At 40.9% G+C, this 16,447-nt stretch overlaps 1 protein-coding gene across 1 annotated transcript; it reads left to right on the top strand.

Moving 5' to 3' along the window:
- Nucleotides 1-4,144: 4,144 nt before the first annotated feature.
- Nucleotides 4,145-13,196, top strand: LOC308296229 (aquaporin-10-like; the record flags this gene model as incomplete). The annotated part of the gene is made up of 6 exons (XM_080739412.1): nucleotides 4,145-4,228; nucleotides 6,844-6,970; nucleotides 9,693-9,830; nucleotides 10,673-10,791; nucleotides 11,878-12,095; nucleotides 12,983-13,196. The coding sequence occupies 6 exons, from the start codon at nucleotides 4,145-4,147 to the stop codon at nucleotides 13,194-13,196; spliced, it is 900 nt and encodes a 299-aa protein (XP_080595538.1).
- Between the last annotated feature and the right edge of the window lie 3,251 nt (nucleotides 13,197-16,447).

Raw genomic sequence — 16,447 nt, 5'->3', positions numbered from 1 at the left:
TGCTGGATCAATACAACTTTTATCTCTTATCTTATACATTAAAACACTTAAAGGATTGGTCTTTTCAAATAAGTAAATTAACCATCTTTCTTTCAAAAACACATGACAAAGACCTTGTCAAAACATGTTTTTATTATATCTTATCGGGTCTTTTGGCCAAGTTGGCCAATACTACACCCCTCCACCAATGTTTTGTGCAAATCAGTCTGGACATTTTTGTGTGATCCTGCTGATAGTGAGACAGACAGACAGACAGACAGACAGACAGACAGACAGACAGACAGACAGACAGACAGACAGACAGACAGACAGACAGACAGACAGACAGACAGACAGACAGACAGACAGACAGACAGACAGACAGACAGACAGAGACTGGTGACCTTCCTTCCCTACATGATATAGCCTACAATACTGCCATGATACTGACCATGATACTGACATGATACTGACCATGATACTGACCATGATACTGACATGATACTGGCATGATACTGACCAGGATACTGACCATGATACTGACCAGGATACTGGCATGATACTGACCAGGATACTGACATGATACTGGCATGATACTGACCAGGATACTGACCATGATACTGACCATGATACTGACATGATACTGACCATGATACTGACCAGGATACTGGCATGATACTGACCAGGATACTGACATGATACTGGCATGATACTGACCAGGATACTGACATTATACTGACCAGGATACTGACCATGATACTGACATGATATGGCATGATACTGACTGGGATACTGAACTTGACACTGACATGATACTGACCATGATACTGACATGATACTGACCATGATACTGACATGATACTGGCATGATACTGACTGGGATACTGACCATGACACTGACATGATACTGACTATGATACTGACCATGACACTGACATGATACTGACCATGATACTGACATGATACTGGCATGATACTGACTGGGATACTGACCATGACACTGACATGATACTGACTATGATACTGACCATGACACTGACATTATACTGACCAGGATACTGACCATGATACTGACATGATATGGCATGATACTGACTGGGATACTGACCTTGACACTGACATGATACTGGCCATGATACTGACATGATACTGACCATGATACTGACATGATACTGGCATGATACTGACTGGGATACTGACCATGACACTGACATGATACTGACTATGATACTGACCATGACACTGACATGATACTGACCATGATACTGACATGATACTGGCATGATACTGACTGGGATACTGACCATGACACTGACATGATACTGACTATGATACTGACCATGACACTGACATGATACTGACCTTGATACTGGCATGATACTGACCATGACACTGACATGAAACTGATCATGATACTGACCATGATACTGACATGATACTGGCATGATACTGACTGGGATACTGACCATGACACTGACATGATACTGACATGATACTGACCATGACACTGACATGATACTGACCATGACACTGACATGATACTGACCATGATACTGGCATGATACTGGCATGATACTGACCAGGATACTGACATGATACTGACCAGGATACTTGACTGGGATACTGACCTTGACACTGACATGATACTGACCATGACACTGACATGAAACTGACCATGATACTGACATGATACTGACCATGATACTGACATGATACTGGCATGATACTGACTGGGATACTGACCATGATACTGACATGATACTGACCATGACACTGACATGATACTGACCATGATACTGACCATGACACTGACATGATACTGACATGATACTGACCATGACACTGACATGATACTGACCATGATACTGACATGATACTGACCATGACACTGACATGATACTGACCATGATACTGACATGATACTGACCAGGATACTGACCATGCCACTGATATGATACTGGCCATGATACTGACATGATACTGGCATGATACTGACATGATACTGACCAGGATACTGACCAGGATAATGACCATGATACTGACATGATACTACCATGATACCAGTAAGGCTCCCTAATCAGGAGATAAGCGACCATCAGGTCACAGTACACAAAAAGGCCTGTGAGTGGCATTGGTTCCACCCTCAAGTTTGTACGACAAATGGTTGATGAGTAAAGCCAAATAAAGTTTCGGCCAATCAGAGGAGGGGGTGGGGCCAAGTTAAACCAATTAAGGTTAAAGACTCTTAATCAAGTCAATTGACACCACCCACAAGTTTGTACAACAAACAGTTGATGAGTAAAGCCAAATAAACTTTCGGCCAATGAGGGGAGGGGGCGGGGCAAAGTTAAACCAATGAAGGTGAAGGACTGTTGGAGTAGCAGGAGTCGGTGGTCCCTGGGAATTCCCCCATGAGCAGCCCAGTTGGGGTGTTGATTTGGTCATTTTTGCACTATTTGGCGGTGGTGGCAGGGGGTCCCTGGGGGTCCCTGGGGGTCCGTGGAGGTCGGTCGCAAATACCATGATATTTACCAAAAAAATAGGCCATTATTACATTATGAAGTTGTATTACATTATGAGCCTCCTATGTGGAGGTTCTTAATGTAACACATTATTACATTATTACATTATTGAAAAATCTGTTATTACGTTATGCGCTCGTTTTTTTATTACATTATGAGCTGATTATTACATTATGAGTTTTTATTACATTTTTTTTATTACATTATGAGCCCTTATTACATTATGAGCCGTTATTACATTATGAGTTGCTACACAGCATCTTATGTTAAAATAATGTGTTATTATGTGTGTGGCGAGCCTTTGCTCGCCACACACGGTGTGTGCAACCATCATGCTGATTTTTGCAAAACACATTTTTGGACACTGCTCCTACGGATATTGGCCTAAAATCACACAAAGTGGTACACAGTATCTCTAGTCATGTCATCAACATGGATCTGTCCCATTTCCCATATTCCCTCCTGATTGGCTACGATTGCCTTCTAAAGTTTGTGTATGCGATGTGACGGTTCACGGTCGCTTATCTCCCGATTATGGAGTCTTGGGTATCAATTTACATAATATACTCCCGAACTGCCTTCCCAACCGCTGGTCTCACGTGAGCACACTAGGGATGGGACGATAAGCAATATTATCGTATATCGTGATAAAAACCACTCGCGATAATCGTATCGTGGAGATTTCATTTATCGTGATATCGTCCTCCTTCATGCACTGGGATCAATTCACCTTTTATTTGCAGAGCTGCATATCCGGTACCACTTAAACCCTCTATAATTGGTAAAAGGTACTTATAATATACGTATACTTATGTAAGAGGGAAAAGCTGGGTCTGCCTGAGAGCCAGGGGGAGCAGTAGAGTGAGAGAGGGGGAGAGAGGAAGAGAAGAGAAGAGAGAGAGGGAAAAAGGAAATAGTTTGGTTGTCATTGTTACACTGTTCTAGCCGGCTGCAGTCTGTACACACGTGTTTGATTGAACAGTAAAAAGTTTATTCCCGCAAGTTGTGCTTCATTCTTTATATAACACCCCAGTTGTTATACTTATATATAATTTTTTTTCACTCTCTATCAAATGTCTTTGCCAAAAAATAGCCGATCTACAAGCTCACAACGCATCGCAACGCTATGCTTTGTGAGCTTGTAGATCTGCTATTTTTTGGCAAATGTTCCGGCCCAGGATAATGGATTTTGATTATCGCGATAATATCGTAAATCTCGATTTCTTTTGCCACAATAACCGTGATATGACATTTTCATATCGTCCCATCCCTAGAGCACACCTTGACTCTGTCTTTATGAGGGATCAAAGTCCCGATCGATGTGCAGATACAGCGCCGTGATAATGACGATGATGATGATGATAACATGTCATATTTCTCTGGACAGCGTTGACCATTGTTAGAGAGCAACTTTGACACAGAGAACACAAATACAGCGCTAGCCTGGGACAGACAACAACTTTTTGAAAAACACAATGCCATTTTGAAGGGGACAACATTTCGTCCCCCAACATCCGTGGGCAGGTGTGTGAGATCTGTTTTTGTCTCAAAGGTGATTTTTTTAAGGAGGCCAGCAGGGCTGGTTGTTGTTGCTGCTGTTTTGGCTGCTTGTGGATGGGAGCGGTTATATGTGTGTCCAGGACATGAGGCTCAGACACACAGTGAGGGTCCGGAGCCCCCTGCTCCGAGAGTGCATGGCCGAATTCCTGGGGACCTTCGTGTTGCTGGTAAGTGGACCAGCGACTGGACAGTGTGTAGGCTATGTAAAGGTAAGGGATATTATTGGGTTAATGGTAAAAAGTGATATTATTGGGTTATCATTCTTTTATTAGGTTAAATCATGTGATTCTGATAATAATATAGGGCTGAGGTCTTCAACAGGTCTGTGTTACTAGGGCCCAATTATTTTATACTTTAGCTATTGAAAAATAGCAGATATACAGTACAAGCTATACAGGTAGCTATTTTTGAAAAGTTGTGAAAATCTACACCAAACCTATTTGCCAAAAATATCAGCTCTACAAGCTCTCAACACCCCGCAGCACGAGGCGTTGAGAGCTTGTTGAGCTGTTATTTTTGGTTAAAGTTCTCCTCAGAATAGGGATGTGAGGGTTTCAAGTTCTTCATTGAAAATAATCATCCTATCAAACAAAGATTTGGTGAACCCCTGAAGTAACTCTGAGGACCCCCTAGGGGTCCCGGACCCCCTGTTGAAGACCCCTGCTCTATAGCATTCATTACAATCAGAATATAGAGCTATTTAAAACTTTAATATTTAAAACTATCACTTACCTACCTTTATATATGTTTTGAGTATCTATACATTTCTGGGGTATTTGTATTTTTGGATTATTAGTATGAGACAAATATTGCGCTTTTAACTTTTCTAGGAAGGGAAATAGTAAGCCCACATGCATTTGCCACGTTAGCTCATAATTCAAATATAGCGAAAGTAGCAGATCTACAAGCTCACAAGGTGTTTCTAGGGTAATTTAGATAAGGCTTTCATTACAAAGTCTCACTTTATGAGGGTGTGGTGGAATTAATGACATTTTGATGACTGCAAATGTTCCATTGATTATCTGATAGCCTGTTTATGACTTAATAGGAAGAGTGTGTGTGTGTGTGTGTGTGTGTGTGTGTGTGTGTGTGTGTGTGTGTGTGTGTGTGTGTGTGTGTGTGTGTGTGTGTGTGTGTGTGTGTGTGTGATCGATATCCTGTGTTCATTCTGCACCATAGTTATCCATTCATATCGCTGTGTTCAATGGCTAAATGTCAAATCAATCAACCCTCCAACCCTAATCAAAGTAATGCAATCGTATTGCACCATTTTTCGTCACTGTCTGGACAAAACCTCTTAACTCCATTTTTGAGGTTTTAGATTTTTTTGGCATAAATCAGGGCTATTGAGCACCCTTTATGTATGTGTGTTGGTTAAAATAATATTGATCAAATGAAAAGTAGTAAAAAGCCCTTCGGTCAAAACCTCCTAACACCACTTGAGCTCATTTTCCCCAAAAATGAACATTTTGGAGTTAGGAGGTTTCGGCCCGACAGCAGAGATATCTATTTGTGTGCTGTGTTCATTGAATTGTTTTATTTTTATTGTTTCATTATTGGTTCATTCCTATCCTGTTTATTACTTCCAAGATGATAAGCGAGGTGAATGACCTGATTGTTGTGATCAAAACTCATGTTAACTTCAGTTGGGTCATGTTGTGAGTATTCCAAAGGAAATAATGATTAGCATAGTAATTAATGTTTATTTATTTTTTACTTTGTTTCATTATTTTACTTTTTAGTTGCCGGCCTGTGGCAGTGTTCCATTATGAACATTAAGTTAAATTCTAAGATTTACAACATATGTGGATTATCCATAGATATAACAACCTTTTCTTCCTTTCTTTTTCTGAACTATTTTCTGAACACCAGGACGTTGTAATGTCATTTTGTAGTCGAACCGGACCTTTTGACCAAAAGGTTCGGTTTCGGTCAAGTATGGACAGGCCTTAAGACAATAATTTGACTCTTGTCTTAATGCTCTTAAAGACTCTTTGTGTCTCCATAGGGAACCACTGCTGTTTGTCAAATTATTGGCTTAGGAATGCGACGAAACAAATACAAATATCCATGAATTCAAGTCTCCATGGGGTGTGTAATCAATCAATCAATCAATCAATCACCCAATTTTTTGGGTGATTGATTGGAATGACTACCCATTCCATTTAGAACGGGTACACCTTATTGTGTATCATTATTTTATGCTTTAACTATAAAAAAAAATAGCACATATACAAGCTCACAGCGCGGCACCGAGTGCCGTGCTGGGAGCTTGTATATCTGCTATTTTTGAAAAATCGTGAAAATTAGAATTTTGACCCGATTCTATAAGTGTCTTTTGAATCCTTCTAAGGTGTTTTGAAAAACCTATGTTTCTATCTCAGCAATCTGGCCAGCCATCGTCGAAGAAAAGGTCCTTTTCACTTAACTGGAGCTCAGTTAGTCTGTTCTTGAGAGACTACTATGTCAGTGGTTCTCAAACCTTTTCATGTGAAGGACCCCCAAAATTATATGTATTTGGCCACGGACCCGCATCTCAAAATATCTAGTTCCAGAGACCCCCCAGAAGCAAAATTTGAGTTCGTTCGCTTCAAAAATTCAAAGATTTGCACACATTTTCACGACTTTTTCAAGATCTACAAGCTCGCAGCGCGGCACTCGGTGCCGCGCTGTGAGCTTGTAGATCTGCTATTCTTCAATAGCTAAAGCATTCATTAATTCTAGGCCTAAATGGGTTTAATTCAGTAAAACAGCTGTGTTTGTATGTGTTTGCTGTGTGTAGTTGTTTGGCTGTTCGGCTGCAGCGCAGGTGAAGACCAGCAGGGAGACTAAAGGACAGTTCCTGTCCGCCAACATGGCCTTCTCTGTGGGCGTCATGGCAGCCATGTACCTCACCAAGGGCATCTCCGGTAAACACACCTTACCTCACCTTCACTCACTGCTGTTCAACTGGTCCGCTGTGTTTTAAATGGATTGCAGACACAGTGGTTCTCAAACTGTTTAAGGACCCCCAGATTGATGTTGGAGTTGAGGCATTATAATTAAATCCTTTTTCTTTTTTTTTCTTTTTTTTTTTCAAACGTGCTGTTATCTGATATTTTTTTAAATAGCCAAAGTATACAATATGGACCAGTAAGACTCCCTAATCGGGAGATAAGCGACCGTTGGTCGCTTATCTCCACAATCTGTCGGTAGATAATGCCGGTCTTATATAAGGGTCATTTGTGTACGGTGTGATGTCATACTGATGTCAGCAGTGTGATGTCATACTGATGTCAGCAGCTATGTCTCTATATATGGAGTTATATGTTGTTCGTGTCCAAATATGGGGCTTGTGAGGTCAGACTTAGTGAGATTCGTCGGTTATCTCCATATATGGAGGGATGTAGGGTAAAAAACATGGTTGCTATGGTAAACAGTTGAATGCTAAGGTAAAAAAAAAACATGGTTGCTATGGTAAACAGTTGGTTGCTAGGGTAAAAAAATGGTTGCTATGGTAAACAGTTGGTTGCTAGGGTAAAAAAACATGGTTGCTATGGTAAACAGTTGGTTGCTAGGGTAAACAGTTGGTTGCTAGGGTAAAACCATGGTTGCTAAGGTGGTTGCTAACGTACACTAACAGACCAGCAACAACAGACTGTTGCCACAGCAACGTACACAAAGGTTTGTGTACACATGTGGTGTGATGTCATACTGATGCGGAGATATGAGCAGGGCAAAGGTGTGACGTGTGACCGACCGACGGACGGCCGGTGGAGGTTTTGATACTAAACTGCGACCTACGGTCGCAATAAAGTACCCACCTGAGACATCAGCAACATTATGAAAATCACATATATAATAACTATTAATTCACAGAATGTCTGTCTGCATGCTGACATCACTATACTAAACAGTGTCGCCACCATGGTAAAGCCACATGCTGAAACAATTCCCAAATAATGTATGACATGATGAAACAAGTGACCAAATTAATTTTGAGATGACATCACAGACTGGACATGGAACAACATATATGGGCATCAAAGAGAGCCAGACAGACAGACAGTCCAGTCATTATATGAAAAAACCTAAAACAAATTGCAATAGCAGCAAACTCAACTGATTCTGTATCCTCATTATGTCCTTAGTGAGGGAAAAAAAGTCCCAAGGAATCCCATCAGGGGAAAGTTTTGAAAACGACCTAACTACCTTCACTTACTATACACTACACTATAAAGGAAAATATGACTCCAAAAAACGGACCCCAAAAGACTGTGAAAATTGATGACTCATCACTAAACCATCGTTTTGAGGGGCCATTTCTTGCCCAAGGAATGTTTTTCGTGCAAAACAAATGCTTGCAATGGATTCAGAATAATTAAAAACACCCAGTTTGACCCCTCACATCCCACTTAAAGCAGATTTTTTTGGGAGTCATTTTTTCCTTTATAGTATAGTGTATAGTAAGTGAAGGTAGGTAGGTTGTTTTCAAAACTTTCCCCTGATGGGATTCCTTGGGACTTTTTTTCTCTCACTAAGGACCTATTGAGGATACAAAATCAGTTGAGTTTGCTACTATTGCAATTTGTTTTAGGTTTAGCCTAATTTTGGCCTAAAAGAGGCGTTTTGTGCTTGTAGCTGTTTTCACTAGTTTAGTTCATTTTTTTTTTTTAAATGATAAATACAAAACTAACGGTCTTGGACATACAATACATACATATAATGTATGGGCATGAACGGGACACAGACAGACAGACAGACGGATACAACGTATACTGTGCACATCCCCCGGGCACGGACTATAGTAAACATAATTGTTCGGTGCGTAAAGCTGGGTTCTAGTCGCTTCTATCGCTTAACTTTGGTCGCGCATGTCCGCGTTGGTAAAACAATCATGTCCCGTAGGCTCCCGTTGGAGTCAAGGCGAAACACCCGGAAAAAAGGAAGTCCCAACTCCACACACCAAAATCATGTCCGTGTCTCTGGACAACATCAACGCTGATTGGCTGTCAGGACGCGATGGATGGAGTCGGGGTGAAGCGAAGGTGGCTTCAGTTGGATTTTTCCAAGTGGGATGAAGATACCGAATCGACCGTTCGTCTTTGCATTCACTTTGTATGTAATCGCGTCGCTCGAACCATCCAGGTTTGGACGCAGCTTTAGTGTTCTATATCAGGGGTCTTCAACGTTTTCAGGCCAAGAGATGAAGCAACCCATAAATACCATAGGCCTAATAGTTTCATCCTTTGACAGCACAATCATCAGTGTAGTTTGGATTCATGTCAATGTGTTTCCAGATATGTAACCACTTGAACCATCAATACACTTGACCTTTCACTCTGTACTTAGTCTGCTCTTTTCCCCGTCAATACCAAACCTCTTTGCCAAAAATAGCCGATCTATAAGCTCACGAGGCGTTGTGAGCTTGTAGATCGGCTATTTTTGGCTAAAGTTCTCAGAATATGGACACTAGGGTTCAAGTGTTTAATTTAAAAAAGGAGGGGGAAAAAAGCTTCTATCACACACAAAGATTTGGAGGACCCCCTGTAGTAACTCTGAGGACCCCCTAGGGGTCCCGGACCCCTGTTCTATATGTTTCCAGATGACTTCCACAATGACTAAAATGTGTTATTTCTTGCGTTCCTTTAGGTGCTCATCTGAACCCTGCAGTCACGCTGAGTTTCTGCAGCCTGGGTCGGGTGCAGTGGAACAGGCTGCTTCCCTACAGTCTGGCCCAGATCCTGGGGGCCTACATGGCCTCAGCCCTGGTCTACCTGATCTACTATGGTGAGTGCTTATCCTGTTACACTAAAGCCCCTTTTCCACTGACATGGCCCAACACCACACCACTCCACACCACCCACTTGCTCCAGGCTTTCCACCTCAAGGACCTGGGTAGAGTGGTGTGAAAGTGGTACTAAACGTGGTACTAAAAAAGTATCCACTACAGTGTAGGTCTGAGCTAGGCCAAACAGGGCCAAACACTTCATAATGACTGATCACTCACTGACTTGTCATTTAGACCACCAGGATATAGTTGCAATACATGATAATAGATTATGTTATGTGGTGCTAAAGCTGCAGTCGAAAAGGGGCATAACCCATCAAAACCTGGGATTATTTCATGCTTTAGTTTAGATATTGAAGAATAGCAGATCAACAAGCTCACAAGCTTTGAGCTTGTAGATCTGCTATTATTATATGTACATAATATTTTTTTTTAAATCATGAACATTTGTGCAAATTTGTACAAATTTGAATATATCTTTTTTAACCCAGACCTGGAAAGTATTATTACTTTGGCGATTATCTTATGCTTTAACTTTTGAAAAATAACAGATATACAAGCAAACTTGTAGATCTGCTATTTAAGTCTCTGAATATTTTTGACCCATTCTATAAATGTCTTCTATAAATCCTGTTTTTTGGAAAAGAAAAAAAAACGCATGCTTCTACGTCAGTGGTTCTTACATTTTTTCATGTGAAAGACATCTAGAATTACCGTATATATTTGGCTGCCAACCCCATCTGAAAATATTATATATCAGAGAGCAAATATTTGAGTTACAAATGCTCGCTTTAAACAACCTGTGTGTGTGTCTGCATGTGCGTGTGCGTTTGTGCCCTAGATGCCATCATGGAGTTCAGTGGAGGAGTGTTGACTGCGTATGGTCCCAACGAGACAGCCTCCATTTTCGCCACCTATCCCTCGGGGTACCTGTCTCTGGGCACAAGTTTCCTGGATCAGGTCAGTTGGAGCCAGGGGCGTCAATTGGGTATGGCAGGGGTATGCAGCTGCCATACCCTGGGTCCAGGGGGGAAAATAAAAGTTACTTTTAAATATAAATCCATGAATGTCTCTTTTTCTATCTGTGCTGGTTATTATGTTGTTAAATTACAGTAAAATAACTACAAATGCAAAATTTAACAAAATGGTCACTTTAACAAGGTATTATAATTATATTCTCACACACTTGTATTCTCAGGTCAGCTGCACAGGTGCAATGCATTATTGTTAATTGTGGCACGTTTACTAACATGCCGAGTTTAGCTGCACTTGAACAACTGTTCCAGGCTGCCTTATCCAGCCCAATAAACTGGGTACTGGTATTCCTTCATTCATTAGGTGGTGGGTTCATTCATTCATATTCAATCCACTCTTTGTCAAATCCCGCCCCATTTTGCTCTGTTACTAGGTGGGACAAAAAAGCCAGGGCAGATTGTTTTTATAATGGAAGTGAATGGGGGATTTCTTTTTTTCATAGCCTCATTATTGCAATTTAAAGTACTAAAAGAAAAACATCTATGTGATATTAATAAAAAAAGGAACAAAAAAGTACAGTAGTTACATTGCAAAACAGGGTTTTTTCCCAGAAAATACATGCTTTAATTAGTTTAATCCTCTGAAACAGGCAGAGGACAGAGAGAGAGAGAGAGAGAGCGCGCAGTGCATCTTGGGTAGGAAGTTGAGGAATTATAGGCTGGCTGTCAACATAAAATGTATTTTAATTGTAATTCTACCCATTTAAAATACATTTACCCAATCGAATATCTTAGTTACATCATTATCGTTCATGTGAACTAGTTTGTTGAAGCTTATTCATTATATATTATCGCTATGACTGCGCAGCGCCGTACTGCGCCCCTGCCGTGCTCCGCATCACTGCACCACGGTGAAAGAACGAAAGGACTTTGTCCCACTGCATAACTCCACCCCTGGTAGCAAAAGTGAATGATTTTTTTCTGGTTGGCCAGTCAGGGAGTCTCAGGGACCAATCAGAAGGCTGACAAACGGTGAATTATTCATTCATTTATATTCTTATGCATTCATTAGGTGGTGGGTACTGGCATGCTGATGCTATGCATCCTGGGTCTGGGAGAGCAGAGGAACACTCCCGCCCCCGACGGCCTGATTCCACCAATCGTAGGAGTGATTGTCCTGGGGATCTCCGTGTCCATGTCGGCCAACTGCGGAGCTGCAATAAACCCCGCCCGCGACCTGGGGCCACGCCTCCTCACGCTGACCGCAGGCTGGGGCACAGAGGTCTTCACGTAGGTGACATCCATCTATTTATCTATCTATCTATCTATCTATAGGGGTGTAACAATATAGTGACTGCATCGAAATATCGTTTTTAATTTTAAAAGTATATCAACGTGAAGACAGCTAAAATCGAATCGTATCGTTTTACTTTGTATTGCAGTGCAAATAATCGATTGTATCGATACTCCCACTTGTGCATTGTATTTAGCATTTTAAAGAAGAATAAATGAAAAGGGAGGGGTTTAATTACTTTTCCTTTCTATATACGGTAGCTACACTGGTCTATCGATAATGTGTGTAATCTCGGGGTTCAGACAGACGGGGTGCCATCTGTCTGCCGTCTGTCTGTTGTTTTCTAATTTATGGAATGTCTTGGATTTCTCTATAATGTATTAATGTATTTTATTTTATTTATTTTTATGGGCTTTTTGGGGAATGTTTTATGAAAATGTTTTTAAAGAATTCAAAACAAGATGTAGAGCAGTGTTTCTCAACCTTTTTTCTGCATGGGCACACTTTTCATGTCCCAAGAATCCATGGGCACACAAACATAATACGGGGGTGTAAATATCGTCACAACAGTAGTGAAAACAGCCGATCTACAAGCACGCAACGCTGTGTGCTTGTAGATCGGCTGTTTTCACTAGTTTAAATCATTTTTAAAATGTTAAAATACAATACTGGCTTTCAAGCAGTTTCAAGGGGCACACTTGACCCTTCTCAGGGCAGGGCACACCAAAGGTCCCCAGGCAGTGGTTAAGAAACACTGATGTAGAGAAAAGAAATGTCTGCGACCCACAACAAATGGGTCCCGACCCAGTGTTTGGGAAACACCGTTATAAAGTATTCAATCAATCTGTCCGTCTGTCTGTCTGTCCGTCCATCCGTCCTGCAGGTATGGCAACTACTGGTTCTGGGTGCCGCTGGTGGCCCCGATGATCGGAGGCGTTCTGGGGTCTTTCATGTACGTCGTCTTCATCGAGTGGCACCTGCCTGACCTCCCCGACCTCTCTCCGGACCCCCTGCCCCCTCCCCCCTCCATCACGACCACCTCCCACCCCCCGGCGACGCAAAATCCAGGCCTGGAGCTAAAGTCGGCACATCTATGATTTTGGTGGTGTGGAAATCAAGCTTAATGTCGTTTTTATTTTTTCTATTTAATGTAATTTTGTTTGAACTTCTTGTTTTCTATTTCATTTTGCTTTAATTTATTTTTAAAGCGGGTTTGCATTTATTTAAAGGCTTCCTTTTACTTTTGTTTGTATTTGTTTTTTTATCCGAAAAAAGAAATTAAGGTTAATGGTGCATTTATATAGCGCTTTTATCCAAGGCGCTTTACAGAGATTCTGCATTACATTCACCCATTCACACACATTCATACACCGATGGCAGAGGAAACCATGCAAGGCACCGACCTGCTCACCGGGAGCAACTATGGGTTCAGAGTCTTGCTCAAGGACTCTTCAACACTAACTCTGGGGGAGCCCGGGATCGAACTGGGAACCCATCGGGAACCCTTCGTGTTCTAATGACGGTTGCTCTGCCCCTGAGCCACTGCCGAAAATAGCTACAAGTCTGTGATCTTGTAGATCATCTATTTTCACTATTTCTGAGGAAACATATTGGCTGTTGACAAAGGACATTGTTTTGGAAACACACAATGCAGTTTCAGTTAGCTTTGTAAAGTTTATTTTATTTATTTCATTCGACTAAACTGTTGTCACCTTTCAACATCTCGTTTCACTTATTTAATGATGGACCACAGACTGAATAGAACCGTTTCTTGAGGCGTGGTCCAGGGACCACCAGGTTTCCAAGTGGATGGTGGTCCTTACAGGTCTGTAACTCTGACAGTGTACAAATGGAACCAAATGGACCCTGATGCTGTGTTCAAACATGGCATAGTGTATACAACGCTGCAGGCTACCATTCATTTTCAATGGAAGCCAGCATCGTGAAGATTACAACTCAACTCAAATTGTATTAATTAATAGAGCACATTTAACATGACCAGGTCAACCAAATTACAGGTTAAAACAAAACAATGCAATATAAACATACTTGAGCATATGATGAAGTAAACACAAACACAACACTGGTCAGTCAGGGACCAATCAGAAGGCTGACAAAGGGTGAATTAATTGCGGTTCACAGCCTGAAAACAGGGGCATCAGTTTGTACATTTTTTTAACACTGCAATGAACACATGTTGCACAACCCTGCCCCCTGCTGGAAGAACTGATTTATACAGCCATCACACACACTCTGTGGACTGTGGTCTGGTTTAGGCAGAGAGAATCTTTACAAAATGTAATAGCAACAATAATAGTAATGAATGACAATGGTTATTACGTGGTTATTATTATGATTATGGGAGTCAAAGTTTGAACGTTCAGTTCAGACTATATCCTGTAACACACAAGAAAAAAAAGTTTGATTTATTTTGGTCTGAGTTCGGTTGCATCGATGTTTAAAACATAACGGACATTTTGTAAAACCACATGGTGAGCTAGACTGCACAGTAAAACACATGCATGGGTATGAATGGTGAATTAAAGACCCAAAATAGTAGACTATAGTTTATTGTGATTTTAGTTTTATGTTCTACGGTATATATTTTGCACTGGATTTGCTGTGAATTGCACTAATCTGTTGTGATTTGCATTGGTTTTGTTGTGTTGTGATTTTTTTTTTCTTTTTTTTTATACAGCACAGTTGGTCACAATTACATTACCTTGTTAGGCAAGAAAAAAATCATTTGCCTCCATGCATGTACTTAAATTACAAAGGAGTGTCAAAAACTATAGAAATGACACTACAGATTGAATGCCGGACCATGTAAGCCAAATGGTCGAGTGGGGCGTGAGGCTAAACTGGCACGGAAACCCAGCATCAGTTTTTGGTGAGATTTTTGAAGACCATACAATTAGAAATGAGTAGATTCCAGTCCAGAGAACTATTTACAATTCAACACCTGGTGCAATTGAGATGCAGACAGGGTCTTCCCTGTGCTAAAACAGTGATATTGAATGATCCTCTCTCAAAGAATGTAAAGTCTATAGAACAATCCTTGACCAATGACCCATCATCATCATCACTGTTCTTTTCAGACACAACAATGCTATGTCTGACCTTTAATGACAATGAAACACCATACTTATGCACCTATTTGACTTAATTACATGTGAATGTAAAAGCTTTAGACCAATCAATGAAAAAGTGTCACACCCACCCAACAATGAATCAGGCTAACTTGTGAAAGAACACTGGTGAAAGTATGACATAGTAATTGTCTATTTCTATAATAATAATAATCTTTATTGTCCCTGAAGGGAAATCTGTCTTCACACGACTGTTCAAACAAATAAATAACACATCACAAACATCACAAAAACAGATAAATAGGACCTCACTATGCACATAAAACCCTCTTAGCAACAGGGGCGATTGTTTAGTGCAGCAATGGCTGAGGCGACAAAACTCCTGCTAAACCTGAAACTTGTGCCAAGACGAAGTAGCTATGCAGAGGATGATCGGTGTCATTTATTATTGAGAGTGCTAAGCGTGTGATGGCCTTATTGTTCATATCAGCAAGTGTGAGTGTGGGAAGTCCGATACTTCCAATACTGTAAACACACATAATGATTCATACAAGCCGTTTCCTTGCATGGTTTGTGGAAAAAGCTGTGGTCAAAGTGGTGATGTGAAAAGACACATGGGGACCCATACAGGAGAAAAACCCTTTACTTGTACAGTCTGTGGCAAAGGGTTTAGTGACACATTCAAGTAACGTAAACGCACATATGAGAACCCATACAGAAGAGACAGCCTTTACCTGTACACTGTGGCAGAGGCTGTCTTGTACAGTTTGTGACACATGCTCTAGTCATTTACATCATCTAAAAAGACAACTTATTTTTGAAGCAACCGTTTGAAGCAAACAGTATTTGCTCCACCCAGGACTTCAGAAGAGCTATTGTGATTTTTGTTTTATGTTCTACGGTGTATATTTTGGGCCCCTGAACTTTTACCCGTCTGTAAAAAAAAGTGCCCTTTCCAGACCGTGGATGCAGCATTTACTATGGTAAAAAAAATGCCCCTTTCCATGCCATTGTTCTGATATTTTTAAACTTCAGCCCTCGGGAAGGGCACATGTGCCTTACACAGATGCACAGGTCATACACCTGAAAATAAAGGGAAATAAAACATTCTCACAATATCTGAATGTCTGAATGGAAATGAGCGTCTGTTGTGGCTCTGCGCTATACTATATGCTAAGAGAGCCAGTGTGAACTATGCATGCGCACAAGGACATAGTTCACCAGACTAGTAACCCTAACATTAATATGTATGAATTATT

This window comes from Nannobrachium achirus (assembly GCF_963921795.1).
Source record: "Nannobrachium achirus genome assembly, chromosome: 2".
NCBI lineage: Eukaryota > Metazoa > Chordata > Actinopteri > Myctophiformes > Myctophidae > Nannobrachium > Nannobrachium achirus.
Note: the sequence above shows the minus strand (reverse complement) of the source record. Positions and strands in the feature narration are given on the sequence as shown.